Source organism: Myripristis murdjan, chromosome 2 (assembly GCF_902150065.1).
Source record: "Myripristis murdjan chromosome 2, fMyrMur1.1, whole genome shotgun sequence".
Taxonomy (NCBI): Eukaryota; Metazoa; Chordata; class Actinopteri; order Holocentriformes; family Holocentridae; genus Myripristis; species Myripristis murdjan.
In genome coordinates this window covers 1,230,436-1,258,412 of record NC_043981.1, presented here as the reverse complement: position 1 = coordinate 1,258,412, position 27,977 = coordinate 1,230,436, and the positions used below count along the sequence as shown (strand labels likewise).

Below are 27,977 nucleotides of genomic sequence, written 5' to 3'. Positions count from 1 at the left end.
TTTTTAGATTCTTTTATTTTAAAGTCAAAACCCTGAGAATGGATCACAACACACCATTTCCCCTGACTATAGTAGTATCATTTGATGGCAACTTTAATGGTGCATTTTTCTTTGCAAACATTTTGTCATAGCTGACACCATAAATTTCATTACACAATAATAATAATACATTAAAATATGATACAAATAGGTATGAAACATGACAAATATCAGCTGACCTAGTGGTAACAGTACTTTTACATGCATTCCTTCCAAAACACCAAGACCAGAACTGCACACTCGTCGCACTTGTTGCACTAAAACTACATTATTCTCCACACCTAACACATATAAAAAAAACCCAACAACAATCATACTCAAATGTTCATTCTTTGTGTTTCCAATCCAGTGATAGGCTGGATTTTACAGTGCCCCCGAAGGCTCACAGTGAGATATTTTAATTTGTGCTCTCTTGCAATAAATTTTGCATACTCTCCTAATAGTTTTGTATTCTAATATATTTGTGTTACCTTGCAATACTTTTCTACTTCCATTCTTTGAGACATATGTAGACCTATTTCCACTCAGCTGCACAACAGTAGGCTACAGCGCCCCAGTGTGGATCAGCCCTTTGAATGTGACATTGAAATAGGGATTAATTCTGCTGGTACAGTACAACTGTTCAAGAGGCATGGTTACATAATTAGTGAAACTAAACTTAAACGAATTCCCACATCAAGAGACCTGTGTGCTGAAGCAGCTAAGTGGAAATAGACCAATGGCTCAGAGGGAACGGAACACAAGTAGGAAAGTACTGTGAGGTAATGCAAAAGTATTACAAGAGAATGCAAAAAATATTGTGAGAGAATGCAAAAGTTATTGTGAGGTAACACAAAAATAAAAATGTCACCATGACCACCATGAAGTTTAGCCCCATTTCTCCCAAAATACAAAGGGAAAACCCTTTAGTGACACATCCTGAGCAAGAAGCAAAACTGGGACCAAAACAGATACAGCTGTGGAGCCAAAGCACATTCAGCCACCACTGCTACAACCACTGTCCTCCAGCTGACATGTCTGTTTTCAGGGCTGGATATGTTGAGCAGAGCAGACCACATCCCTGCAGGAGGGACTAGTGGTCATCTTCAGTCTCTGCTCCTGAGCCATCAGAGCGACCTGCCTCAGAATGACCTGGAAAACAAACAAAAACAGAGGGAAACATACATTTTAATGGCTGTAAACACAAAAAATAGTTGATAAAATAGTTGATAAAAGAAAAAACAAAGGACAGAGCCTCATACCAGGTGTGAGGGTATGATTGAGAGATGCCAGCATGCGCAGCATAAAAGATGCCGGGACAGTGATGGTGTTCCTGGTCTCCTCCAACATCAGCTCATTACGGCAGATAACCTGGAACAGTATCAGTAAGAACTTACAGCGCTGCACAGGAGAATATGTGCACATTTCAGTTATGTCAGCTGTGTTATTACTAGTAATTTAAAGGGATAGTTGACCCATTTTGAAGAATTTGATATTATTTCTCTTACCCCCTAGCTTGGTGGTGGGGGACTGCATTTCACCAAAAGCACAAATTACCATGGCAAAATTATTACTAAAGTCTTTCTCTGTCTGTCTCTTTCTTGTTATGGCACTTTGACTGTTCTACATATCAGAAATACATTTAAATTTCAGGCTGTGTGTGCACCATCATACAAACATGGTCAAAACTCTTGTGTAAAGTTTGTCACCTCCTCAGCCAGCTTTCTGTCAAATGATGGGACCTCTTCCAAAGGGGACCAAATCTTGATATTGTAATCTATCCCAGAAGTGGCAAGAACTAAAAATAGAACACAAAAAGGTTAAGATCAACTTTCAGAAAACAACACTGTCAAAGATGAATTAAAGGAGACCTGTTGTAGCATTAGGCTAGAGATTTGGTAAACTTTAAGGACCATAACAGTGATTTTGTATATTTAGCATAACAAAATGTATATACTTGACATTTCTGCTAATCCTTTCCTCCCTTTTATCTACTGATTTCTATTCATTCCACTACGATATGAAAATGAGGTTTCAGAGACTTCAGACTTTCTTCACAGCAGTATTCCATCACCTTAATAAAGTCGTCCACATTAGTGATCCTAAAATCAGCAGCACTGTTGGGTTTTAATGACTCAAAATTGGGTGCAACCAGAGTTAAATTACACACACAGACACGAATAAAATGGAAAACCCAAACAAATAAATAAGAAAATTAAAATATTAAAAAAAAAATGAAGTGAATAACATATTTCAACAATTCACACCAAGCACATCGGTTACCATGTCACCATGGCTGGACCAACCACTCACTGGGTTCATAGGGGTGTGGCTGCAGACAGTTGACCACATGTTTATCTGCCTCGAGAAGCATCACATGCTGGCCGCTGCTTCGGTCCCAGATGAAGATGTGGCCACAGTCGGAGCCGCTCAACACAAACTGATCTCCCCAGAAGCACGACTCTTTGGTCTAAACCCACAAAAAAGTAAGGAATTTCATTTGAAAATAAAAGAGCCATTTGAAAATGGTGAAACCTACTTTAACAAAGTAACTGTCATTGATTCATTGTCATTGATTCATTATTAGCAATCTTGAACACTTGTTCTCTCTTTGTGTGTTTCACTTTATTACCCACATTATACCAGCAGTGTGGAAACTGGGGCTCACAAACCATTTCTGCCTCTTTGCCAGAAGCCATATAGCTTTCAACAGAAATCACGTTTAAAAAGATCACCAATTAGTAGCAAAATTCAAAATTACAACTAAGGTCTCTCTCTCCTCCTCTCTTTCACTCTCTCTCACACACACGCACACACTAAAGACCTGTGAAGATTAAACAAATTATTCCACTGGAATATGACACAGTGACATCTGTTGTGCATGTCACTTTGTACAGTTGTGAACCATCAGGCTATTTAACTGATTCCATCAGCCTCTGACACTCCTGACAGTGATTTCTCCTGTGTGTCTGCTCTGTGGTCTGTTGACTTGCTACATCAGCAATTTGTTTCATAAACTCACCCATAAAACACAACAGAACAGTCACTTTGCTAAGGTTTTGAGCCATAACCAGGAGAGGTTCTTCATCACACAGCCATAAGTGTGTACAAAATAATTTAGGCTCATAGGCCCAGTATTTTGTGAGATTAGCTGACAAACAGACAGACAGACAGACAGATACACACACACACACACACACACACACACACACACACACACACACACGCCAGATCAAACACATGATCTCAAGGCTGCTGCATGGTGGTGGCAGCAATACAGGGTGTCTTACAACAGGGGAGCCAGCCGGTAGATGTGTTTTCTGTACCAGACATTCACATTTACAAAAATGACACATTAAAGGTATAGTTCACCCATTTTGAAAAATTAGAGGTTATTTCACTTACACCTAGCTGTTATATAGGACAGTAGTACTGCTTTTTTTCCAACAGTAGACCAACAGTAGAACAAGTTTCATTGCCTAGATCAATATTACAAGCAACCAATAGTAAAGAGATTGAAAGTCACAGATACTATCTCTAATCATAAAATTGACAGTTCATTTCATTCATTTCTTCAGGTTTAGATTAACAGTTTTAACTAAATGTTTCAGCTGTGAATTAATGAGGTTTCACTCTGAACAGTAGTTTGTTTCCTACCATAGTCCTCGAGTTGCGGTGGCCCTTGTAGACCATGTGGACCGCAGGTTTCCTGACTTGGCGTGCCTCACTCTCCTCCAGCTCACGCCTCTCTTTGCGTCGCCTGAAAATCTCCTGAATATGAGCCACAGCAGAGCGCCTGGGTGAGAAAACCCAACAAATAGGACATTCAATCCATTAATGTAAACCATGCTTCTTTACAAGTGCACAATACAACACTGCAAGTGCACAGACGCTGCTCATGTACAGGTCTCATCTACCGGCCATGCAGAGGAAAAGTACGGAAACATAATGCATTCACTTCTGCTTTTCTGAATTGATGAAATCTTATTTCAGAATTCTGAGAAAAGGTTTAAAGTTTTTTTTTAATTAATGAGGTAATTATCTCAGAATTCTGAGATGCCTGCTTCTACAACAGTCTGTTAGCCAGTCTAAATGTCTTAGTCTGCTGAACTCAGATGCTTTTTTCTTCAGCAGTGGTTTTGTACATGCATTGTGTGGATTATGTTATAACATCACAAAGGAGTGTGATGGTAAGCTACTGCAGTCAAAATAGAAAATTCTCCTGTAGTGCTCATTACTCCTGCAATACATCTCTTTGTATGTGAAGTCTACTTTACCTACAGTTCAAATAAATTGCTTTGGAATACATGTAAACTGAATGCATTTTTGTATAATTTGCTTTTTTAATATCAAGTTTTGTATGGTTTGCCACAGCCTCATGTAACCTTACACATACTACCAACAACAACAACAACAACAATAATAATAATTTAAAATTTATTGGATTAGTACTCAGTATCAGCCAATACCCTTATCAGAATCAGCTCAGAATTGAATGAAAAATGGATTGTTGCTGCTGTTAAAAAAAAAAAAAAAATCACCACTAAAACTTTTTTCAGAATTCTGAGCTAATTATCTTGTTAATTCAGAAAAGAAAAAACAGAAAGGAAACAGTATCATGTAAATACAATATCACACTAAATCAGCTCATGATAATTAAGACACCAGTGCAGAATACACAGCATTTCATGCAGTCAAATGTTTGGTTAAGTTTAAATGAAATGGACCTCACGAGAACTGCAGGTTATTTCTACTCAGTTGTGCCTGTAATTTCCTTAAACATTATCATTGTCTTAATACTGAGGTATTACCTGAGTACTCTTTCACCTATAGCTGATCCTCTGAAATTAAATCTAGAGCAGGAAAGACAGGATTGAGAAAAAGAGCAACAGGCTTTCATAAGGACAAGAGGACTGTACAAACATCACCTCCTTAAAGGGATACTTAACCCATAATGCATCATTTTTGTATCAAGTACTCACCATGTGCTGCCTTCAATCCCTGACAAAGAAAGTTTCACTCTCAAGCCTTCATGGTAAACTCCAAAAATGCTAGTTATCTCTGATCCAATGGGAAAAAATTTAGTCCGTAATTTTGCAATTTTACAAAAGCAAACTGCTACCACAAGTTCCCTTAAAAAGCTTACACTCAGTGCTTTCCAAATACATATTTTCACTCAAATCATGCTGCGAAGACCACCTCCACAAATCCTCTCATGCGCGGCCATGAAGTGTGCATACATATACACAAACCCATGTACAAAAATACATGTGTTTGGGAAGTACTGAGCATTACTGTTTCTATTGGATTTTACTTGTGAACTCAAAAAAAAAAAAAAAAAAGGAAAGAAAAACACAGCAAATATGCATAGATACAAAGAGATACAGATAAGCAAAGTAAAGCAGGAGACAAAAATCAGTAATAATAATAACAGTACAATCACTAATAAAAATGTTCACTATAACACGGCTATGGTAGGAAACCACACCTTGTGGAATTTTTAATACACCTTTGACTACAGTACCTCAGTTCTTCTAGTTTTAAGTGTCATTACTTCCTTGACCCAATGGATATGTGATGGTCCTGTCCTTCCACTTAAGGAGAACTAGACAGCAGGCCATGAGGGATGCAAATGCTAGAGAATTTTATTGACTTGATGGCTCAGATTTTTGGAATGGGTTTACCATGAATGTTTTCTTCATAGAGTACTGAAAGAAGCAAACAGTGAGTAAATTCTGCATTATGAGTGAAGTATCCCTTTAAAGCCCAAATCAACTGGATAAGACTTGATGCACATAATTTGATACAGCTTGTTTGATGTTTCTACAACACACTGCAGGGGGGAAGATTTGAAGCTCAGCAATGAGGCACTTTGATTTGCGCTTCACCACATCGCCGCTGTGAGATGTAAGTTTGATTACTGCTTACCTTACACTAAAACTTCATGGCTAAATTAAAAAATGTCCTGCGATATTCTTCCATTCATTTTCCATACCCACTTAATCCTAATCAGGGTGACAAGGGGCTATAGCTCATCCCAGCATACACTAGGCAGAGGACAATGAAATAACCTTAATACAATTTCATGTGCACTCATAACATGAGTAGCAACTACTTTTTTAGAAGCAGAACATTAAGGTGGGTGTTTCAACCAAGAATTCAGATTTGATTACATATTATATTATATTTGATTATATGCTATGAAATCTTTACTACCCCTGCATGATTTGCAAAATGATTTGTTGCAATATTAAACCTGGGTAAATTGTAATAATTCAGCCAATGACTGAAAATGAATGACAAGAAACTGAAAATTTAATGAAAAAGAAAAGATCTCTTACCCATTCCCCCATCCAAGCCGAGGCTGTACAGTGTTGGTTTCATCCTCTCTATCTTCATCACCTGCCTGGCTGGGAGCTGAGCTCTGCCTGCTGCCATCTACCTCCCATTCCCTGATTCTTGATAGGCTTGTTACATCATTGGATCCACTTGACTGATTTTGGTTCAGGTCTTCACTCCTCCTGGCCCAAGGAAGAGTTCAACTAGGTTAGCTTTTTGATGCAAATGCAAATGCAAATACATCTTAACATTGTCCAAAACTGAACAGATAATGAGGTGGAACGATACAAACAAGGCTGAAGAGGAGAAGTTTGAGCTCCTCCTCCTCACAAATGGATACTTGAAAATAACTGCATTATTAAAATGGCGTCTGTGTGGACATAGCCTTAAGCTGGAAATATTTTTTGAAAGACTTAAAACAAAACAACAAAAAAGAGCGCGGTGGAGTCCTGGAGTGCACAGTATACTCTGTGAGAACCAAAATGTTTTTTTTTTTTTTTTTAATACCCCATGCCGGGAGGGGTGAGCAGAACAGTCACGAGTTGTTGAGAGCCAGCTTGAAGCAAGTAACACGAAACCACAACAGGGACCAGCAAACTACGCCTGTGTACCTGACCTGTATCTGATCTATCACCATGTCAGCTTTAATACTGAATGAAAGCAGCACACAAAACATGGAAAACAGTTTTCCCAGAAAGGCAAAAAGTGAACAACAAAAAACAAAAGGGAGTTTTTTGTTTTTTTTTTATTCCATTGTGGTGGTATATAAGGGCAAAATTAGAAATATTATTTCACTATATTATTTCACTATCCAAATACTATCCTTTGTGTGTTTTTTAAGATTTTAATGCTGCAACCATTTTTTTTGTACATTACAGTGGGTTCCTTCCCAATTCTTTTTTAAAATAGTTTTCATGATTAATATTAGTGTTTTTAGTCATAGTTTTTGCACATGAATCCTAAAAGTGAAGTAGCTAATGAACCAGAAGCAAAGGTGACATCTGTTGCATGCAGCTGTGTGACTCCAGGACCAATCACGGGCAGTGGGAGACAGCACAAGTAGAAAAGACAGAAGAAAAGTATGGGGGCTTGCAAAAAGAACACTGGAAGAACTTGAATCACCGGATCTTGCACCTTTCAAAATGTATTTTGCCCTCAAAGTCCTACTTATGAGGTGTACAGACGTCTTTAGTCATGAGGTTCAGTGAAATGAACTGTGCTGACATGAAAGTTTTATGATGCACAGATAAAAGCACTGATGTTCTACGATCAGTGAATAAAGTATGAAGGCTCTGAATCAGTGCATTACCAGTCCAGCTGGATGGTGCTGGCTGTGGTGCCCTGTGTGCTGTAGTGGAAACTCAGCACTGGCTCTGTTGGAAGTGGCTGACTGCCTCGTGGTCCACTGGATGAGGCCTGAGGAATTTCTGCCTGTGATCCCCCTGGGCGTGGGAGCACACCAGAAGTCATTACTTGAATTCCTTCAGTCTGGGTGGCAGGAGCTGAACAGAACAAAGTCAATTTATCACCTCCCTATAAATCACAGATTCATGAACTGATGAATACATGACCAGTCACTTCTAAATAAAACATGAATTTGTGAGAGAACAGTGAGGCTGTTCCCACCTGGTATGTACAACCATCCTGAGAAATCTGAATACAAGTGGACAGCTGTCAGTGTGTCTGTACACACCTGGCATTAACATGCGTCTCCACATGCATCTCATCTGCCCACTTGTGTTCGGATCTCACTTCCAGCTCTATATGCAAATAAACTCGGAACATTTCAGAGAGAGAGAGGGAGAGAGAGAGAGAGAGAGAGAGAGACAGAGAGAGAGAGAGAGAGACAGAGAGAGAGAGAAAGAAAGAGACAGAGAGAGAGAGAGAGACTGTAAAAATGAAATTCCCATTTTGCTAGTCCTTCTCCCACGCAAAAAATAAAAATTAAATGGCATTTAACAGGCAGCAGGTATTTAACAAAAGGGGACATCCTTGCCGCACTCCAGCCTCATTTTAATGCGCTGTTGGTATTAACATCCATTTCAGGGTGGATGTTAATACTAGGTGAGAACAGCCTTACTGACACTTTTGTGAGAAAAACATGTGATTTACAAACCATCCACATTGGATGGCTAGCTCACTTAATTGTGCTGCAAAGGACACAGCTAAACAGAACACTGTCACTGGTCATGCACTGCTTCTTGCAGTTAAGCTAACATTGCTGAGATCTTCCCAAAGGCAGACAGGAATGAGAGTTTGAAAGGGATGCTTAGGCAAAGGCATCGCCAGTATACAAGGGCCACTATTTTGGAGAATATCAATGTTTCAGTTCTAGAGATAGTTTAGATTCTTACCCATATAGTTATATTTGTTGGTCCATGAAAGTGTAATTCATGCACAAAGTTTGGTCTACTAAATCCCTCCCTGCCGCAAGAACAGTGCTATGGCGGAAAACAGTTCCACCATTTTTGTAAGCCACGGGATTAGAAGAGTGCTGATAATGAAACCTTGCTGATCTATTACAATCACATAGACCAGAAAATACAACTATATGAGTAAGAATCCAAACAATCACTTTAACTAAGCCCATTGCCGTACCTGCTACTCAAAGTTCCCATGTAATATCTGCCATTGCTAAATTGCTATGTCAACACCACCAGTTGCCTGTACCTATCAAAGCCATAACACAACGACAGTGTTGGATGTTTTGCAAGCTGTTGTCAGGTTGCATTGCAGACATTTGTCATAACATTTGACACTTAAGTCTCCAAGTGTAAGTCATCACCTTGCATAATTTTGTATGCCATAGATTAGAATCTCTGCCATTTGGTGTGTAGTCCAAAATCTTTATGGAAATTATGAATGGGCTTTTTCAAAAATGCCAAAAATTAGAGGTGTATTAAACAAATATCTATGAGATGCACTAAGTTTTGTTCCAGGGGTTAAAACACACCCACCAGTATCACCTTTCACACTGAAAATCTAGTTATCAAAAATCTGTTTAACCCTGTTCATCTACTGAGTATACACTCATGTTTTAATATTGACCATACCAGTAATTTTGCATATTTAGGGTAATGTCTGAAAATGTATGTACTTGTTCATGTTTCTGCTAATCTTCTCCCAAAACAAGCAGTCATGTTTTAGAACTCAAATCAAAATTTTCCTACCTTTTATCTAGCCACTGGTTTCCATTCATTCCGCTACAATATGAAAATGAATTTTCAGAACTTTCACCCCAGTATTCCATCACATAATAATGTTGTCCACATTAGTTTTTCTAAAAGCAGCAGCACTGTTCTGTTTTGATGACTTGAAATTTGGTGGGGTGAAATCACCCATTCACCAGAAAATAGTCCGGAAACGTTTGCTTTCCACAGCCAATTATCAGTTCTGTGGTTTAAGAATGGTGACAACTTTGTCAGCTACAAAAGCAGAACATTATAAGGTGAGAATTTCAACCAAAAATTCAAATTTCAAATTTTAATGCCCCTTCATGATTTGTTAAAAAGGTTTGTTGTAATCTAAAATGTAGGTAAATTGTAGTAAACAGGCCAAACATTCAAAATCACTGGGATGGTCCTTTAAAACAAAATAGGAAGGGTACCTCTAAACATTGGTTGTGAATGCGTTCTGCTGCTATTCCGAGCTTCACTGGCCTCCTCAAACCAACGGGACATCATGTCTGAGATCCTTTGAAGCAGGGATGTTTCTGACTGGGACTCTCCTAAGAGACATACATGACATTTGGAGGATACAACTGCATCATTAGGGGAACATAATCCCCAACATATATACACACAACAACAATACATATTCACATGGGCCGTCCACTTTCTGGATCCTACTTGCTGGATACAGTTACTACTACTCCGACTACTTTTATGTGGCTCTCTTTGCTTGTTATTACAAAGTTCCAGTTTCTTATCAGGTTAGTCTGCTGAAATTAAACATAAAATTCGAGCCATCAAAGGTGAACAAGTTAACAAAATTCATCAGTGAACATGTCATACCCCAGTAAGCGTGTCTTCCTTGCTTAGGCCTACCTCTGAGTCCATTTATATAAATGCATTAAAGGGACAGTTCACCGATTTGGACAAATGTGATAATTTCTCTAACTTACTAGCTGTTGTTGGACAGTGTGTTATTATCTTCTAATCATTACTGAGTGCTGGATACTGGCTGGGTGCTCCTAACATTCTTAAAAATAAACTATAAAACTAAATCCACATGTATTTAACACGTGCACATCATCCCGAAAGATCTGTTCACTTTTGTACTTCCTGTATCACTCTGCACCAGAGGAACAGTAGTCTCCACAGAGAAGGTCTTTCTACCCAAACTGTATTCCTGCCAAATAGTACCTCGCATGTGCTTTACCAAAAAGGTGTAACGGGGAAGCAAGAGCTGCAATTCCCGTCAAACTAATTATTCATAATGTAAGCATCATTCCATACTTTAGATAAATTCAGTAAAAGGAAGTGTTATAAAAACACAGTATACTGTTAACTGGAAAAACAAATCAGGATAAATCTGAAGACTGAATACAGCACAGAACTTTAATTCACACCCTTTAAATACATAGGAATAGAAAACAGAATTGTGCTAAAACCTTTATTAATAAGTAGTAGTAGTGGACTGCTTGAGTTCTCTATTTATTCATTGAACACATGTACACATTGGAAGACAAAAATAGGAACATTCTCTGGAGGAGGTGACAAGATTTTTGGGATCCAATGCGGTGACATTTCGGATTTGCTGACAAATACAAAACATGCCAAACATATTCCAGAATTCCAGATACAAATTATACCTCTTAAATGCAAAATGTGAACACCTGTGACAGCATTTGACAAGCAAGTTTCACAAGCAGTTAAACACAAGACATCTGACATTGATCCAGTATCATAACCAGTAAATATATCATTTCAAGAATTATAAATATAGTTTCCTTGTAATTTTCAAAATTCAAAATACGTTTGCTAATGTTCAGGACTTTTTTTTCAAATTTTATGGTGATTTTCTGGTAAATTTTTGGGAGAATATTCTGTTATTTTTCCCATGCTGCCTTGCGTCCATCCAGCGTCACTGATCTACTCTAAAATCTGCAAATGAAGGATCTGTCCTCCACTTTTGCAGTAGCCAGTTCCGAACAAACTTTAAACTTCCCATAACACAAGCTCTTACAAATCACAGGAGTGCCCTGGTAATACCAATGTTGTCTGGAGACAGGATGGTGACGGCTCCAACCAGGGACAAAGCATCAAATCAGGGGACTGTCCCTTGGAAACAGGGAAATCTGTTACCCCCCTAACTAAAAGATAGCTAGCAAGTAATGTGGCTAGCTCCCTCTTTTCCTCCGCTCCGCTCTATCTCACACATTTCACATCCTTTTCAGGCACCTGCCAGCACCATTGCAACTGAGGACCAGCACAGAGAGCTCAGGCCACACAAGAAACTACTTATACCACTGATACATTGTTTTTTTTTTTTTTACTTTTTCATGCCATTTTGAGCTGCAGAAATTCTGTTCCACATTCAAATTGTGTTTATTTAGCATGTGTAAAGTCATGGTAAACCTTATCTGAATGGATTTGGGTGGTAATATTTAAGAATGTTAGCTGGGGGGAAGTCCACCCCAACAGCAGGAGGCTAGCAGTTAGCATGTGGAGCATCCAGCCAGTATCCAGCACTCAGTAACAATGAGAGCAAGATAGCACCACTACTGTCTTACATAACAGATAGGCCGAAGTGAAATAATATAACATTTTTCAAAATGGGTGAACGATCCCTTTAATGTTTCAGATGTTACACAAGGACAGTGACTCAAGTGTGTAAACATAAGTGGAGGAATTTTGTTTGGCATGGTAGAGCATATCCGTGTGTATATCCTCTTACCGTGTCTCCATCTCTCGCTCTCAGGGCGAGCCAGGGGTCCAGTGTCAGACCAATCTCCTCTCAGTCGGAGCCGCTTCACAGGAGGCTGCCGTTGCTGTAGCAGAACAACCCCAGTTAGAAATGAAAGCAAGGTGCTCATGGTGTGATACTAAGCCTTCCTTTATCTACATGGGATTTGTTTAACAAATATAAATGAATATCTAGCTTCTACTTCCAGCCCTGATCTTCCTCCTGTCTTTATTTCTTTAAAAAAAAAAAAAAAAAAAAAAAACTTCTTTAAAAAATTTTACTTCATGACAGACTATTATTTGTGCATATTATTTCTGCTGCCACTGTCATTTGGGCTTGTGCACCAATCAATGCTGCTTTTAAAACGAAATCTTACAGTATTCTACTGTTGCAGTCATTGAGAGTAATCTTTGATTTTAAAGGGTGTTTGTTAAAACCACACAGATTATTATTTTCATCCCACAGTATTTTTGATGGACATAGAGGCACATTTATTCAGACAAAGAAGGGGAAAAATGACCCTCTCTCTGTCTGTCTTTGTATGTATTTAAGTGTGTGTATGAGTGTTTTTATAGAGGAGGGGCATTGTGCCATGTTATCTGGATCTATTTTTGGATGCACACGCTGTTAGGATCTGCTTAGGGAAAGGCATGTGGTCTCTGTCTTTTACACAGGCACACACATATGCATGCACATGTGCACTGACATACAAACACAGCAGCACAACAGGGTGAGGAAGGAGCTGAATCCCTTAACTGAGGATTATTTCAATCAACTATTTGTCCTGTGATCCTAGTGTTTTTAAGTAAGTGTAAATGTATGTAAGTGTATATGTATACTTTATCCCACCATAACTGCACCACATAGGCATATTAATGCATATTAATTTGCACTGCCTATTCACACTGCCTTTTTTTGTTAATATATGTATACTTGTATATTGTATATATGTATACTTGCATATCCTTTTATATTTTTTATTCTGATTTTTATACAGTCCACCTATGTGCATTGAGTGCACTGTATGTGTGTGTATGTGTATGCGTGTACTGCTGCTGTCAACACTGTGAATTTCCCCATTGTGGGACAAATAAAGGCATATCTTATCTTATCTTATCTTATCTGATGATCATGAACAGAAGCAAAGGAAAAGAAAGAAAACACATGCATATATTCATGCCATGAGGATCAAACAAAATGTGTGGTGGTGTGAATGCTACAAAGTCTTCTGGGCTTGTCTCAGCTTGCCTAGGGGCCTCAAATGTGCATGTGTATGTATTTTATGTAATTATGAATAGGGCTTTTAATTACTTATTTATTTCCTACCTCACTCTTATTGTGCTGGGAGGGGCCCTTTAGCTCCCTGGCAGTGTCGTCTCGTGGATCAAACAAGTAGAGGTAGTCTGAGGAATAGCTGGCCAGCACCTGTCGCCCATCCCCACTGTAGCAGAGTGAGGTAATGCGGCTAAACTTGTTGATGAGGTGAATCGGCACAAAGCGTACACACATTCCCAAAGCACCACTTCCCAACTGGCTACCTGTGTGAGTGACAGATGAGCTTGTCAGCCAACTACACACGGAAAAGACAGCTGTATGTATTGTAAAAAGTTGTTGTTATAAAACAACAGAAAGTACAATAGAAGATACAGAAGCAGAGCATGTGAAGAAAATGTGTGCTTGATTTCAATAATCTTTCAAGTAATGGTGACATCAAAGCCTGTAAGAATGAGAGCCAGCTCACTGACTGCTGTGAGACAGAAAAAAGAGTGCAGTGCAGTCTTTAATCTATTGATGGCAGTGCTGAGCCCCACTGACCGCCATGTATTCTACTCTGTTTATAAACTACTGCTGATGGCCAAAAGACTGTACTGCAATCTTTTTTTCTGCAGCAGTCACAGCAGTTAATGCCATAGGTCAGCTTTCTCAGTGTTATAGGCTTTGCAGTGACATAGAAAAAACTGCACTACAGTCTTTTGGCCATCAACAGCAGTGCTGAGCACTTGTTAAATAGAGTAGTATGTATGGTGGTCAATGGGGCTAAATATATATATATATATAACAGCACCTCTGTGGCAAGGCACCACTACCGGGAAATTAATATTGCTGACAGAAATGGATCTCGACATCTTAAAAATAAAAGCCCTGTGTCATGCTCCCTGACTAGCTTGAAATGAAGCTCATGTCATTAAGATAAAAGTTGAACTCTTCAGTCAGTTTATGTAATTGCAGGACACTGTTCAAAACACTTATTTTGTGTGTGAGTTCTTTATGAGGGTTAACCTGCTCTGTAGCCTTATAAATATATTGTGGTATTAGGTCAAAAATATATATAACTCTTACGGTTATAGTCATTATTTTTGGTATTGCTATGGTTGTTAGCTTCCTGACTGAGCTGTTCCCTTTGTTTCAAAAAGTGCTTTATACCTGTAGCTAGTGTACCCAGCATACGCCTGTCATAGATTCGGACTGAGCTGTCTGAGCAGCCGGCGGCCAGATAGAATGGCTCCAGAGGGGATATTGCCATCGATGTCACAGCTCGCCGACAGTCAATCAGTATGTCCTGTAAGGAAGGGAAAAAATGCATTCAGTTACAAATCACAATTTTTTTCAATCACCATGCTGACTCTGAATCAATATGTTGTCTTTATTTTAATTCAGTATTTCAATTTTATTTACACAGCGTCAAATCATAACAGAAGTTATCACAGAAACCCAACAGGTATTGGCCAAACACATGAACCAAAATCTCCTCCAAGATCAAGCACAGGGCGACAGTGGCAAGGAAAAAACCCTTTTAACAGGGTCAAAAACCTCGAGCAGAACCTGGCTCTGGGCGGGTGGCCATCTTGAAAAACAGATACGAAGCATTGAAAGGATCTGACAGCCTTGTATTGAATACATGGAAACATTACCTCTATCAGCTGTGGACTTGTGGTAACCTTTCCACTGGCTTTAATGTACACTATATTACCAAAAGTATTCGCTCACCCATTCAAATGATCAGAATCAGGTGTCCTAATCACTTGGCCTGGCCACAGGTGTATAAAATCAAGCACTCAGGCATGCAGACTGTGAAACAAGACATTTGTGAAAGAATGGGCCGCTCTCAGGAGCTCAGTGAATTCCAGCGTGGAACTGTCATAGGATGCCACCTGTGCAACAAATCCAGTCGTGAAATTTCCTCGCTCCTAAATATTCCACAGTCAACTGTCATCTCTATTATAACAAAATGGAAGCGTTTGGGAACAACAGCAACTCAGCCACGAAGTGGTAGGCCACGTAAAGTGACGGAGAGGGGTCAGCGGATGCTGAAGCGCATAGTGCAAAGAGGTCGCCGACTTTCTGCACAGTCAATTGCTACAGAGCTACAAACTTCATGTGACCTTCAGATTAGCCCAAGTACAGTACGCAGAGAGCTTCATGGAATGGGTTTCCATGGCCGAGCAGCTGCAGCCAAGCCACACATCACCAAGTGCAATGCAAAGCGTCGGATGCAATGGTGTAAAGCACGCCGCCACTGGCCTCTAGAGCAGTGGAGACGCGTTCTCTGGAGTGATGAATCACGCTTTTCCATCTGGCAATCTGATGGACGAGTCTGGGTTTGGAGGTTGCCAGGAGAACGGTACATTTCAGACTGCATTGTGCCGACTGTGAAATTTGGTGGAGGAGGAATTATGGTGTGGGGTTGTTTTTCAGGAGCTGGGCTTGGCCCCTTAGTTCCAGTGAAAGGAACTTTGAATGCTTCAGGATACCAAAACATTTTGGACAATTCCATGCTCCCAACCTTGTGGGAACAGTTTGGAGCGGGCCCCTTCCTCTTCCAACATGACTGTGCACCAGTGCACAAAGCAAGGTCCATAAAGACATGGATGACAGAGTCTGGTGTGGATGAACTTGACTGGCCTGCACAGAGTCCTGACCTGAACCCGATAGAACACCTTTGGGATGAATTAGAGCGGAGACTGAGAGCCAGGCCTTCTCGACCAACATCAGTGTGTGACCTCACCAATGCGCTTTTGGAAGAATGGTCAAAAATTCCTATAAACACTCTCCTCAACCTTGTGGACAGTCTTCCCAGAAGAGTTGAAGCTGTAATAGCTGCAAAAGGTGGACCGACATCATATTGAACTCTATGGGTTAGGAATGGGATGGCACTTCAGTTCATAGTATGAGTAAAGGCAGGTGAGCGAATACTTTTGGTAATATAGTGTATTCCAGCTGTCACGATCCTGTGTTTGGACACGGTTTGCTCCTGCACACCTGCTGCTTGTTTTTTCTCGTTAACCCTGCCCTGAGCCTAGTGTTCTCTCAGCCAATCAGCGCTTTTCATGTTCTCCTGCTTTGTCACCTGTGTCTATTTAATTAAATATGTTCGTCAGTATTTAAGTCCTGTTTTCATTTCAGTTCATGTTCTGCTCAAAAGCGTAGCAGGGCTAAATTGTTTTGGACCACTTGCAATGTTGTGCTGGAACACAAACAAGTCATCATTTAACAAAAACTTCATGGGCAGGCTGTTGCATTCAGCTCTGTAGCAGGTGCTGAAAGAATCAGGGTGAGTTAGATTTCAATATAAATGGTTCATGGTAGTGTAATATAACCACAGAGTGATAGAGGCATGTGTCTGCGTGACAAACGGTATGAGTGAGAAAATGAAAATAGGCTTGTAATAAAATGTTGATGAGTGAAAGCGTGATTCAGATATCAAGGTGGATGTGTAATGAAATATAAGATGGAGCACATATATGAGAGAAACACTGAGATTTGTATTTAATTTGTATTTGTATTGTATTTGTATTGTACAAATTTCCTGCAAGGACAATAAAGTTTATTTGATTTAATTTAACAAATCACAATTTTTCATAAAAGTTGCTGCAACAATTCCTTAAAGAACTGTGAATTCCTGGAGAGGCTGAGTAGTATTTTTAACTTAGTGTTGTAACATTGGTTGGAATTATTTCAATGGAAAAAGAGTAAACTCAAAAGAAGACATTTAAAATGAATAAATCTTGTCAAAGTTTACCTTTTTAAAATAGCTGTCCAAGTTAGTGATAAGTGCAGTGCTCATACCATTATTTTCAACCACTTAAAAAGGTGGTATTTAAGCTCATTAGGGTAATTTACTGGATTTAGTCTCATTTTGAGAAAGTGAGTCTGTGAACCACAGCAGTACAATACCTGTTTACAGTTGTTTTGCCTACAGGAGGGAGAAATGCGGACATCAAACCAGCGGATGGTCCCATCTTCTCCACATGATAGAAAAGAATGTGGGTCATTGGGTACTGTCAGAATCTAGGAGGAAACAAAAAGGACAAATGCATGATTAGATGCCTGAACAAATATCAACAGCTGTATGAACAGATGTTCTGCCTATTGTCACATAGTGGTTGACTTTCTTTAAAAGGCAACCCCTTCACAATTTTCTGTAATTCAGTCTAATACTACTTCCTATGGTGTCCAGTATGCTGTGTGTCAGTAATACACAGGGTCTGATGTAACTGTCTTCAATGCTTTTTTGAGATGTACCTATATAGGCCATTCTCATTCCCAGGGCATCAAGTACCACAGGTTGGTCATGCCCTTCTGTGTCTGATACAGGCGCTAAAGGCACCCTCCGGCATCTGATACAGATGCAAAAAGCACCTATCAAAAGTAACAGGCACCCTTTTGGTGTCAGTAAGGGACACAGGGGATGGTGGTGTAGTATAATGAGAGAGGCTAAAGGGAGGTGGTCAGGGTCGATAGCAGGTGTGTAAACCGCAGCACCTTAAACTCTGACCTTATGGTCAGAGTTGAAAGCTCATTTCCATTTAGAGCTTTCCTGTGTGGCCAAGACTGAGTCCAGTTTCCATTTTGTTGACTAAGCCTAACCTTTCCCTAACCTTAACCATGTTTTTTGCCTAAAGCTAACCTTAACCAAGTAATTTATGCCTAAACCTAACCATGTGACACTGACGTGATATAAGGCAGTCTGATGCTCTCAGTCTTGATGCTGAATGGTGCCTTTTGAAGTTGGTATCAGACGTGAAAGGAGCGTGACCAAGCTGCAGAATCTGAGGACCTGGGAATGACAATGTGTTGACCTTTTAAGCAAAATAAAGTTCAACACTGTGCAAGGGTCTTTTTGTAACTTTGTGATAATGATAAAATGGTGATAATACACGTTCATATGGATTCTTAATCAAAGTTTTTCTAAACTGTCTTTCGGAAAATGTTAAAAGCAGTAATAATAATATTAATAATAATCTCAGTGGTAATGCTAAGTACTGCTTGCCACCATATAAAATATGTACCTACTATCAAAAATGTATCCTGTCTGTCATGTCAGTTGTGCACAAGCAAATCAGAGTGCGGGACCATGACGGCACACCTTGTAGGCAGCACCGTTGTGACAGTGGTACTGATACTGTGTAGCAGCACTGGGTCCCTTGGTGATGTTGGTATAGAAGATCTTGCCATCTGCTGCAGCTGAGATGACAATCTGATCACCAGTTTGGGGCATGAACTTAGCACTGTGAATGCTAGAACGATGCCCCAACTTAACCATAGTCTTGACCTGAGGAAATGTAGAGTACAGTCATGTTAAAACATTGCATATGTGAAGGCCTATGTCTTCCAATATAATTGTTACTTCAGTATAAGTCAGGAATTGTGATTCTTAAAGGAGGGTTCAACTCTGATAGCTTTCCAGGCTTCGTAAGATGTAACCATATATACTGATTACAACTGGCATCCAATGAATCCAAAAATGCACCATCTAACCCTTTCATATGAAGAAGCCAAAGGAACACAATCTCATCATCAGAAACCAGATAACACAATTTTCAAAGATCCTCCATGGTGCCAGTGGTTGGAAAGGTGAGTACTTGGGTGGCGAGCTCCATAGCTGCATAGTTTGTTTGAGGGGTCAGAGTCATAACAACACAACAATGATGGAGCTCAAAATTAGTGCTGTTTGTGGATATTAATCCCCTGTAGTCTCTTAGATTCTACTCCTCACAATCATGTCATCATAATTCTGATGCGCTAAACAAGAACTTATGGTGTGAGAAAAGTAAACTATGACACAACAACACAACACCACAACAGCAAGGTAAAACTGGTATATTTGTCTTTAAATAGTGGTATTGTTTCTGGGCTAAGTAATAAGTTTTGTCATGTAAATATTTTGCTGTCAAAGAATTGATACAGAGCTACCTGCCTCTGGAAATCTCAACACTTAAAAAGGTACTTTTTTTGTGGCAAGTCTAATTTCAAACTTAGTTCAGTTTATCAAATTTCATTGGAATGAAGGGGAATCAAGAATTGCATATAATGTGACCAAAAATGGGTAAAAGTTACCTGAAAATGACCAGAATATTTGAAGACAACATAATGCTTGTGAAAGTAGCCACGGGTTGCGTTCAGACACCTTTCACAAGCATTGAAACTAGTCCTCATTTTGCTGAGGACCCACTGGAAGAGAGGAAGCTTATACGGACATGTCTTATTCCAAGTATTGTCTTAATTAGTGGTGTCAAATTATCGCGTTAATTGAGATTAATTAATTACAGTCATATTTAGCGCGTTATGTTTTTTAATCGAGTTAATCTAATTTCTAATCTCTAATTTTACTTTTTATAAAATCGGTTTGTAGGCGTTGGGCTTCCTGTGCTTAAATTGTTGGGGGTGGAAAACAATGGTCAGTCACACCCTGAAGTGGACATTGATTGGCTGTCATTGTGTTTGTGCCGGCCTGTCACTGGCCCGGTGGCCTGACCGTCTTTTTTTTTTTTTTTTTTTTTTTTTTTAAACAGGTCGCCGGCCAGGCCAATCAGCTGTCGGTCCGGTCCGGCTGGCCTCACCAGTCTGATCTTTTTTTTTTTTTTAAGTCAGAGAGACAGGCCAGGCCAATCAGAGGCCAGCAACCTGTGAAGAGGTCAAGACATGATTGGTTTGTTTTGATTAACACCCGCCCCAACAGTCCGAGTCCGTTGTAAACAGGCAGCGCATGTTGAGGAGGGGGTGTCGCGACTCGTGTGTGTGTGTCTGACTGTGGAGGAGAGGAGGTGGAAGAAAAGGTTGCGTGATCGAAGTTAATACATTACCGTATTCATCCGAATATAAGACGATATTTTTTCCATTGAAAATGCCCTGAAAAAACGCCCTCGTCTAATATTGGGGGTCTAAGCAAATATACATGTATTGTGCATATGTAAACCAGTAGGTAGGCTCGCCTGATGCCGCGATTACCGGCGAATGGCCGCATTGCTCAGTCATTGCAGCCGCGTATGAACAAAAATTGATATGGCAGTAGGCTAGGCTATGTGTGCGCCGCTCACCTGTCAGATCCGGCAGACCAGACCCGGTGCCGCGGCCGGCTCGCCTGATGCCGACCGGTGGCTTTTTTATTCAAACAAGATTTTGTCCATATATATATATATATATATAGCTATATATATATATATATATATATATATATATATATTTTTTTTTTTCCAAAAAAGGGTCTTGAAAAAGAGGGGTCGTCCCCCCGACCTGCATCGGACTGATCTGCTACAATAATGTAATCAATTTAAAGGGAAATACCTCAAGTTCAGGGCTTTTCTCAGCAATTTTAGGTGAGATTAAAAAAGAGATTAATTAGATCAATTAATTACAGATCATAATTAATTAATCTCTCAATTTTTTTAATCTCTTGACACCACTAGTCTTAATCTAATCAATATTGGAATATTGCAGTCCATAGCCAATGTTAAATGCCTCTCTCGAAACAACATTCAAACAGAGCTCCTGTGCAGATTATAAATAAATAAAATGTGATAAGCAACAAACAAGCAAACTCACAGTTCGGTGGTGTGGGTTTGTGACGACCAAACTGCCATCATCTGATCCAGATAGAATGTATTCTCCTGTTTCATTCCAGCATACTGAATTGACCTGTCATCACATGTGGAAAGGCAGGAGTGTTTTAATTACAATTACAAGACCTCAATTCTACATAAAACCTGTGGAGATTTTTTTTCCACCTTTGAAAAAAATACACCTCCATGTTTGGATTTATGCTACCAGAACTTTGTTGGTTGAAACTTTCCAGGAAAGTTTCAACCAACACTGTTTTGGAGTGAAGATGCCATTGCATGCCATTGACAGAGGTATAATGACAATGTTGTATGAGTCACAGTTAGGTAGTTGTGAGATTATGGCTTCAGTCAGATCAGTGCACAGTAGGTTTTTAAAAGGCATAAGGCATGTAAAAGAGATTTCGATCTCAATGGGTCTTTTACCTGGTTAAATAAAGGTTAAATAAAAAAATAAAATAACTTGACTGCGGCCTAAACAAAAATAACCAACCTAAAACAAATCTTCTGCAGTCAGTGTACATGCTTCATACTTACAGAGCCTTCATGGACATCTAACGTGGTTTCAAGTTTAAGTCTTTGTATGAAATCTTTCCTTCCTGAGGGATATATATAGAGAGAGATACATTACCAAGCTGTAGACCAGGGGAATAACCATCATTTCAAAAGTGAGTGGAGCAAAATTTTCAGGAGCTAATACTTTTTGATTTTTAAGATAAGAAAAAAACAAAAAAAAAAACAAAAACAGGTTTGTGTCACTTTTATTGTGTGTATACATAAACCTTTTGAAACCTGTGCAAATTCACTTCTTACCCTTCAAAGAAAAAAGAAAAAAAAAAAATATATATATATATATGATCTTTTAATGCATTATTTCTTTGTTTTGTAATCTGTATTACAGATATGACTGGTAGAAATTAGCTCCTCTTTTTTTAGTCTATAATATTACTTATTAAGCTGTTTTCATTACTTTATTTATTTTATTTAGGTAATCAATCAGTAGCCTACCATATGGCAAGAAGTGGTAGTATCATGATTTGGAGTAATCCCATTTATTGATTTCTTATTGCAACATAAAAACAACACATATATTTACTGTTAAATTAATCAGGATAAACAGACACAGAGATATTTGGACCTCTGCTGGCAAGCCACGTTAGCTATTAAATTACAGTTGGTTTCTCATGTCCAGTTTTCTAATAAGGCGTTAATTATAGCATATAAATTCAGCTGACTGGGCCCCTGTGTGGTCACCTACCCCGGCAATAATATTGCTGGCACGTGAGGCCACACTGTTTACAAAAACTGCTCGACCGTTACACAATCACTGTGGCTGGCAAAAAAAACTTTGACACGAAAGAACGGTCAACATCATGAAAATTATTATTGCTGGAGATCCGGAAAAGTATCAAAAGTCATCTTACCAAGGAAGTTGGTTCTGGTGAAGTTTGAATCGCTGGAGCTGATGGACCGCTTCCGAATATCGAAAATTAGACCGCTGCTGGTGGGCATGTTGAGAGCCCCCACCCCGGCGTCACGAAGAGTTCAAATGACCGCACAAGAACTGGAAATAAAACAAATCATTACCACCCAAACTGAAGAAAAGTCTTTGTCTAACTACTAGATATTATTCATGTGCGGCGGTGTATAGTATATTAGTTCTATGGTGGCGGCAGCTGTAGTCCGTGTGGTCCCAGCAAGTTTCCAGAAGGAACTCTCGTGCCCTACTGGCAACAGCGCGTGCCGAGGGGAGACACAGGAGCGCACGCGCAGGTCCACTACTTTACAAAAATAGAAAGGCAGAGCATCCAACAAGTCTGATAAAATGCCAGGCTTTGTGTGTGTGTGTGTGTGTGTGTGTGTGTGTGTGTGTGTGTGTGTGTGTGTGTGTGTGTGTGTGTGTGCGTGCGTGCGTGCGTGCGTGCGTGTGTGTGTGCGTGCATGTGTGCAGGGCGGCATTCCATCTACAATCTGTTAGTGTGAAGTTAATAAATAGTTCACCCACCGTCTGGTGTCCTACCTCCTGCACATCACCCCTTTTTTCCTATTTGGTTTAAATGCTTGTGAAATGCGAAAGCCACTTGAACGTAGCCTTTGAAACCTGAGCAAATTCACTTTATTTTCTGGGAAAAAACGTGACCCGAAAAGTAAGACAGTAGTAAGAAGTTGCATGAAAATGACCTGAAAGTTACTTATGATTAAATAGATAAACACACAGAAAAAATTAGCAGAAAAATTAGCACAGTGAATGTGACACAAACTTGTTGATATATTTTTATTTTTTAAAAAAAGTCATACTCCTGAACATTCAATCGTCCATACTTTTGAAATGATGGCTATATCCCTGTGCAGTGGTCAACTTTATTGTCATTGCAGAGTACGCAATGAAATATGAAGTAGGTGACTCTCATATGCATTAAAAAAAACACACACACACCATGAAACACAACATAAAACACTGTCAACAGAAGAATTAAAGTGCAAGTAGGCTACTTAAAGTGCAAGGTGTGGCTGAAAAAGTTGCATTAAAAACTGAATAAAAGTGCCAGTGCATCAGTCAATAAAAATGATGAAATACCATTAATGAAACAAAAGAAGACAAAATACAGTCCATAAAACTGATAGATTCAAAATTGTTAGGTCTGTTTACAATGGCAGCAATTACATTACAGTTAGTTTGGAGATTAATTCAACAGAGAGCCTCTGGAGGACAGTCCCTTCCATATGGTCTCAAAGAGAAAGCTGAGACAGAATTGGTAAGACTGGAGACAGAAGGCGTCATTGAGTCTGTGAGGTTTTCAGAGTAGCCTGCAGACAAAACAAGACAAAATGAGAGTATGTGAGGACTATAAAGTTACAGTGAATCCAGTCCAAGTAGGACACCTACTCCATTCCAAAATGGGAGGCTGTACTGGGAGGGGGCCAGAAATTCACAAAACTGGGCTGGTCTCAGGCCTATCAGCGGCTCCCACTGGATGAAGAAGCCAAGAAGTTCACAACAATAAACACCATGGTCTGCATCAGTATACCACGCTATTCTATGGTGTGACATCAGCCCCAGTTATATTCCAGCACACCATGAACACTACTGCAATGCATTCCTCAGGTAGTTGTGAGGGTGGACGACCTCCTGGTGACAGGAGATGATAATACCAACCACCAACCACCTGCAGAACCTGCAATCTCTCCAATACCACCTGGTATTGGGGTTCTGATAAACAGCCACCAAATACCAAATGCAAACACAGTCAAGGTCGATGCCATATTTTTGTTCAACCCCTTAAATGGAAGCTGAAAGTCGATTATTCCATTTCAAATCCACTCTGGTGGTGCACAAGGGCAAAATTATAAATATTGTGCCACTGTCCAAATACTTACGGACCTAACTGCTTGTGTGGTGGCCAAACATGGATGCAAATTCAGCCAGTGGTGCACCATTATCATGCATGTCAGTCCAACCAAGCCACCCTAGCAACAGCACTACTACACTTGTGGGAGTGGCCAAACCAACCATGGATGTGGCCGCATCTGAATTTTTGTGGGCCAGTATTGGGGAAGATGATTCTCATTGTCACTGATGCCTACTCAAAGTGGATTGAGGCCCACTCAATGCAGTCTATGACTTCATCCATGACTGTGGAGAAATTGATGGACATCTTTGCTATCCATGGTATCCTAACTGTCCTTATCAGTGGTAACAGGCCTAGCCTGGTCAGTGCAGAGTTTAAACACTTCCTGATAAAGGATGGCATCAAGCATGTAGCGACGCCACCATAACACCTGTCCTCAAACAGCTGTGCTGAGCGTGCAGTGCATGTGTTCAATCAAAGACTCCTGTTCAAGCACTGATCAGCTCTTCAGGCCACAATTGGGCCTATGCCTGCTGAACTGCTCATGAACTGGAGGATCAGGAACCAGCTGGATCTGGTGCGTCCTTCCATGCAGGATTTGTCAGCATTAGACTCAACCAGGCCAAACAAAGAGAGCATAATGACAAGCAAAGCGGGAACTAGACGTTCACAGAGTGTGATTCAGTCTATGTGAGAGAGTACTCAGGCCAGAAGTACATTACTGCAACACTCATTGAAAGAACAGATCCAGTATCTTGGAAAGGGAAAGTACATGATGGCAAGCTGATGAGATGGCATCAGAATCAGATTCGTCCATGTCATGATCAGAAACTAACTGAATCAAGTCTACAACAAGAGAGTTTCCCTGTGGACAAAAACCAGCAAATCCTTAGCCAGAGGGTCCAGCGCAAGAGGCTGGCTTATGGGATGTTGTAATGTGATTATTTTCAGTCAGGCAGTCAGATGCCTTCCAGGACCCATGTAGGGAGGCCTACATGGGTCCTGGAAGCAGTTACAGTGAATCTGTGTGAAGTTAGTGTTTTTCCATGCATGAGTAACGAGTGTATAGGGAGTTTGGTTGTTACACTAAATAACCAGTTAAATGATGATCCTGGACTTGAATTATTTTTGCCACCCTTGGCATTGTTACAATACAAATTTGTGCCTGTAACAATACATTTAAAGGCCATGGATAAGAACTAACTATAGCTACATTAAACATATTAAGACTTGTTTAATTGTTTTATTTAATCATAATCCATCTTCTTCCTTACAGTTCATCCATCCATTCATTCATCCATCTATCTCACTGGTTAGTAATGAATATGCTACCCATGTGGGACACAACTGTAGATCTCATTTCAGTGACTTTCATACTTTGATTTATTTATCAAATATTTTTACATGATGCCAGTGACCTGAAAAATTCTGTTGTACCTTGAGGTATTGGAATTACAAATAGCTGGAGAGTGATTGTGAGAACCAACAGAGTGAACACAACTAATGTCTGTGATATCAGTCCCAGTCAGTGGCATTTGAAGATTTGCTTGTGACATTTCTGACTAAGCCTTCTAACTTAATTTTTAATGCTCTGTTGACCAGAAAGCATATTGTGCTAGTGGCTATATTATTACTTTTGAGTTGGGCACAAAACTCTGAAGACAAGATCCCTATTTTCGCCCCAGCACAGTAATTTATTGGCTGTCTTTAAGTATGTACCCTAATGATGACAGATAACAGCAGGTATAGGGAGTTGAGCTTCCTCAGCCTCTGATGAATAACACTGGGAAAATGTATGAGAAAAATATTATTTGGTTTGTGTCAAATATCAAACTGACTTTTGCACAGCCTGTTTGTTATGCTTTTTTGCTCATTTATCTTCCAGTATCATCCATTTGTGCTCATGCTGGAGTATTTTTCATGAGCTCTTTTTTCTTCAAATCATCACCCTACACAATAAACTATGAAGTCAATACATTTCCATCAGCTGAGATGAAGTAAATAGTAAATAGGTCTTCAGAAAGTTGCTGTTTTTAAGTGTTGTCTAATGTTAGTTGTAATGTATCTCATGCTTTCATTTTACGATGAAGTAAAGCCATAAAATGAATGTTATTTGGCCTTTGATATAGGGGGTTTAATGTTTGCAACTAAATGAAAAACTGTTACATGAGATCTGTTGCATACTTGTCTAACTTTAAAAGGGCTGTAGTGTGAGTTTTAAACTCTTAAATAGTACTTGCAAGGCTAGCAAAAAAATATTCCACTACGAGATCAAGGAAATAAGAATAAATGAATACATAAGAAAGCAAATACATAAATTAATACATAAGTAAATAAATGCATACAGCAAGTAAATTCCCCGTCTCTATTACCTATGGCAGATGATAATGATATTCTGAAAACTTGTTAGGAGCTCTAGAGCATCATATACAATATCTCTCAAAATTGTATCAAAACTACCACTGGCATGTGGTAATGCAGGATTATGGAGTGGGCATAAATTCTACATGTATTTAAAAATGTTCTCTTCAAAAAGAATCAGTTAATTACCACCATACATCTAATGACGATATACATCCTGTCCAGACCTATGAAAGAGTATTTAACATCAGCCTATACAGTCTGTTTTCTGGGAATATCTGTGTGAAGAAAAACCTTAAATAATACAAAACGATGCATTATACAGACATAAGTACCATACCAGGCATGTTGCAGCCTCTTTGTCATAACAGACACTATCAAAAATTTCAAGATACTATCTATCTATCTATCTATCTATCTATCTATAATGGCGATCCTAAGATCCAATACTAACATACTAACTAACTCTACTGAGTGCAATCATTTAAGGAAACCATGGGCAAGTAAATAAGTATTTCTGGCCACTAGAGGGCTATCTAAGACTGACAACATTGCAGTGGTTGCACTACTACAGCAATGAGAGTGCCTCCTTTAGGGAATAAATTGTTTCCTTAGCTTAATTTAATATTTAATTTAATATTGTATATTATTAATATTACATGCCTGGAGCAGTCACTATTCTATAATACTGCCATTCAAATTTATTCACATCTGTTACAGATTCTTATATTTATGAATAATTATATTATGATCTTATATTTATTCATATGGGTAATACTTAATATGTGTTTCTTGTGTATCTGTCTATACCAAAACAAACAGATGCCACCATTAAAGTACTGACTCATTATTTTGGCTTTAAATGGACATAAATCACAGTTAGACCCACCAGAGCTAGCCCTACCTCATCCATACTTATCCCGCATTACAGAGCGAGTAGCCACATAATGAATTCCGGGATGAGAGCACTTCAGCATCTCTCTATGCACCCATGCCTTCAAACACACACACACGCACACACACACACACACACACACACACACACACACTGACACATATACAGTATGTATGCTGAGAAGATTAAGTTAGTGTCTGTGTGTGTGTGTGTGTGTATGTGTGTGTGTGTGTGTGTGTGTTTGTATGTACGTTCATGTATCCCAGCCTC

The 27,977-nt window shown here is 39.4% G+C and overlaps 1 protein-coding gene across 1 annotated transcript; it reads right to left on the bottom strand.

The window, feature by feature from the left end:
- On the bottom strand, positions 1–22,613 carry LOC115369984 (DDB1- and CUL4-associated factor 6-like). Its single transcript, XM_030066754.1, has 17 exons — positions 22,526–22,613; positions 21,639–21,700; positions 21,088–21,180; positions 18,632–18,817; positions 17,440–17,553; positions 14,689–14,824; positions 13,591–13,802; positions 12,256–12,349; positions 9,965–10,084; positions 7,667–7,859; positions 6,360–6,539; positions 4,830–4,871; positions 3,676–3,814; positions 2,332–2,488; positions 1,728–1,816; positions 1,281–1,389; positions 1–1,170 (listed from the first exon to the last, which is right to left on the bottom strand). The coding sequence occupies exons 1-17, from the start codon at positions 22,611–22,613 to the stop codon at positions 1,112–1,114; spliced, it is 2,073 nt and encodes a 690-aa protein (XP_029922614.1). The 3' UTR covers positions 1–1,111.
- Positions 22,614–27,977: the final 5,364 nt, after the last annotated feature.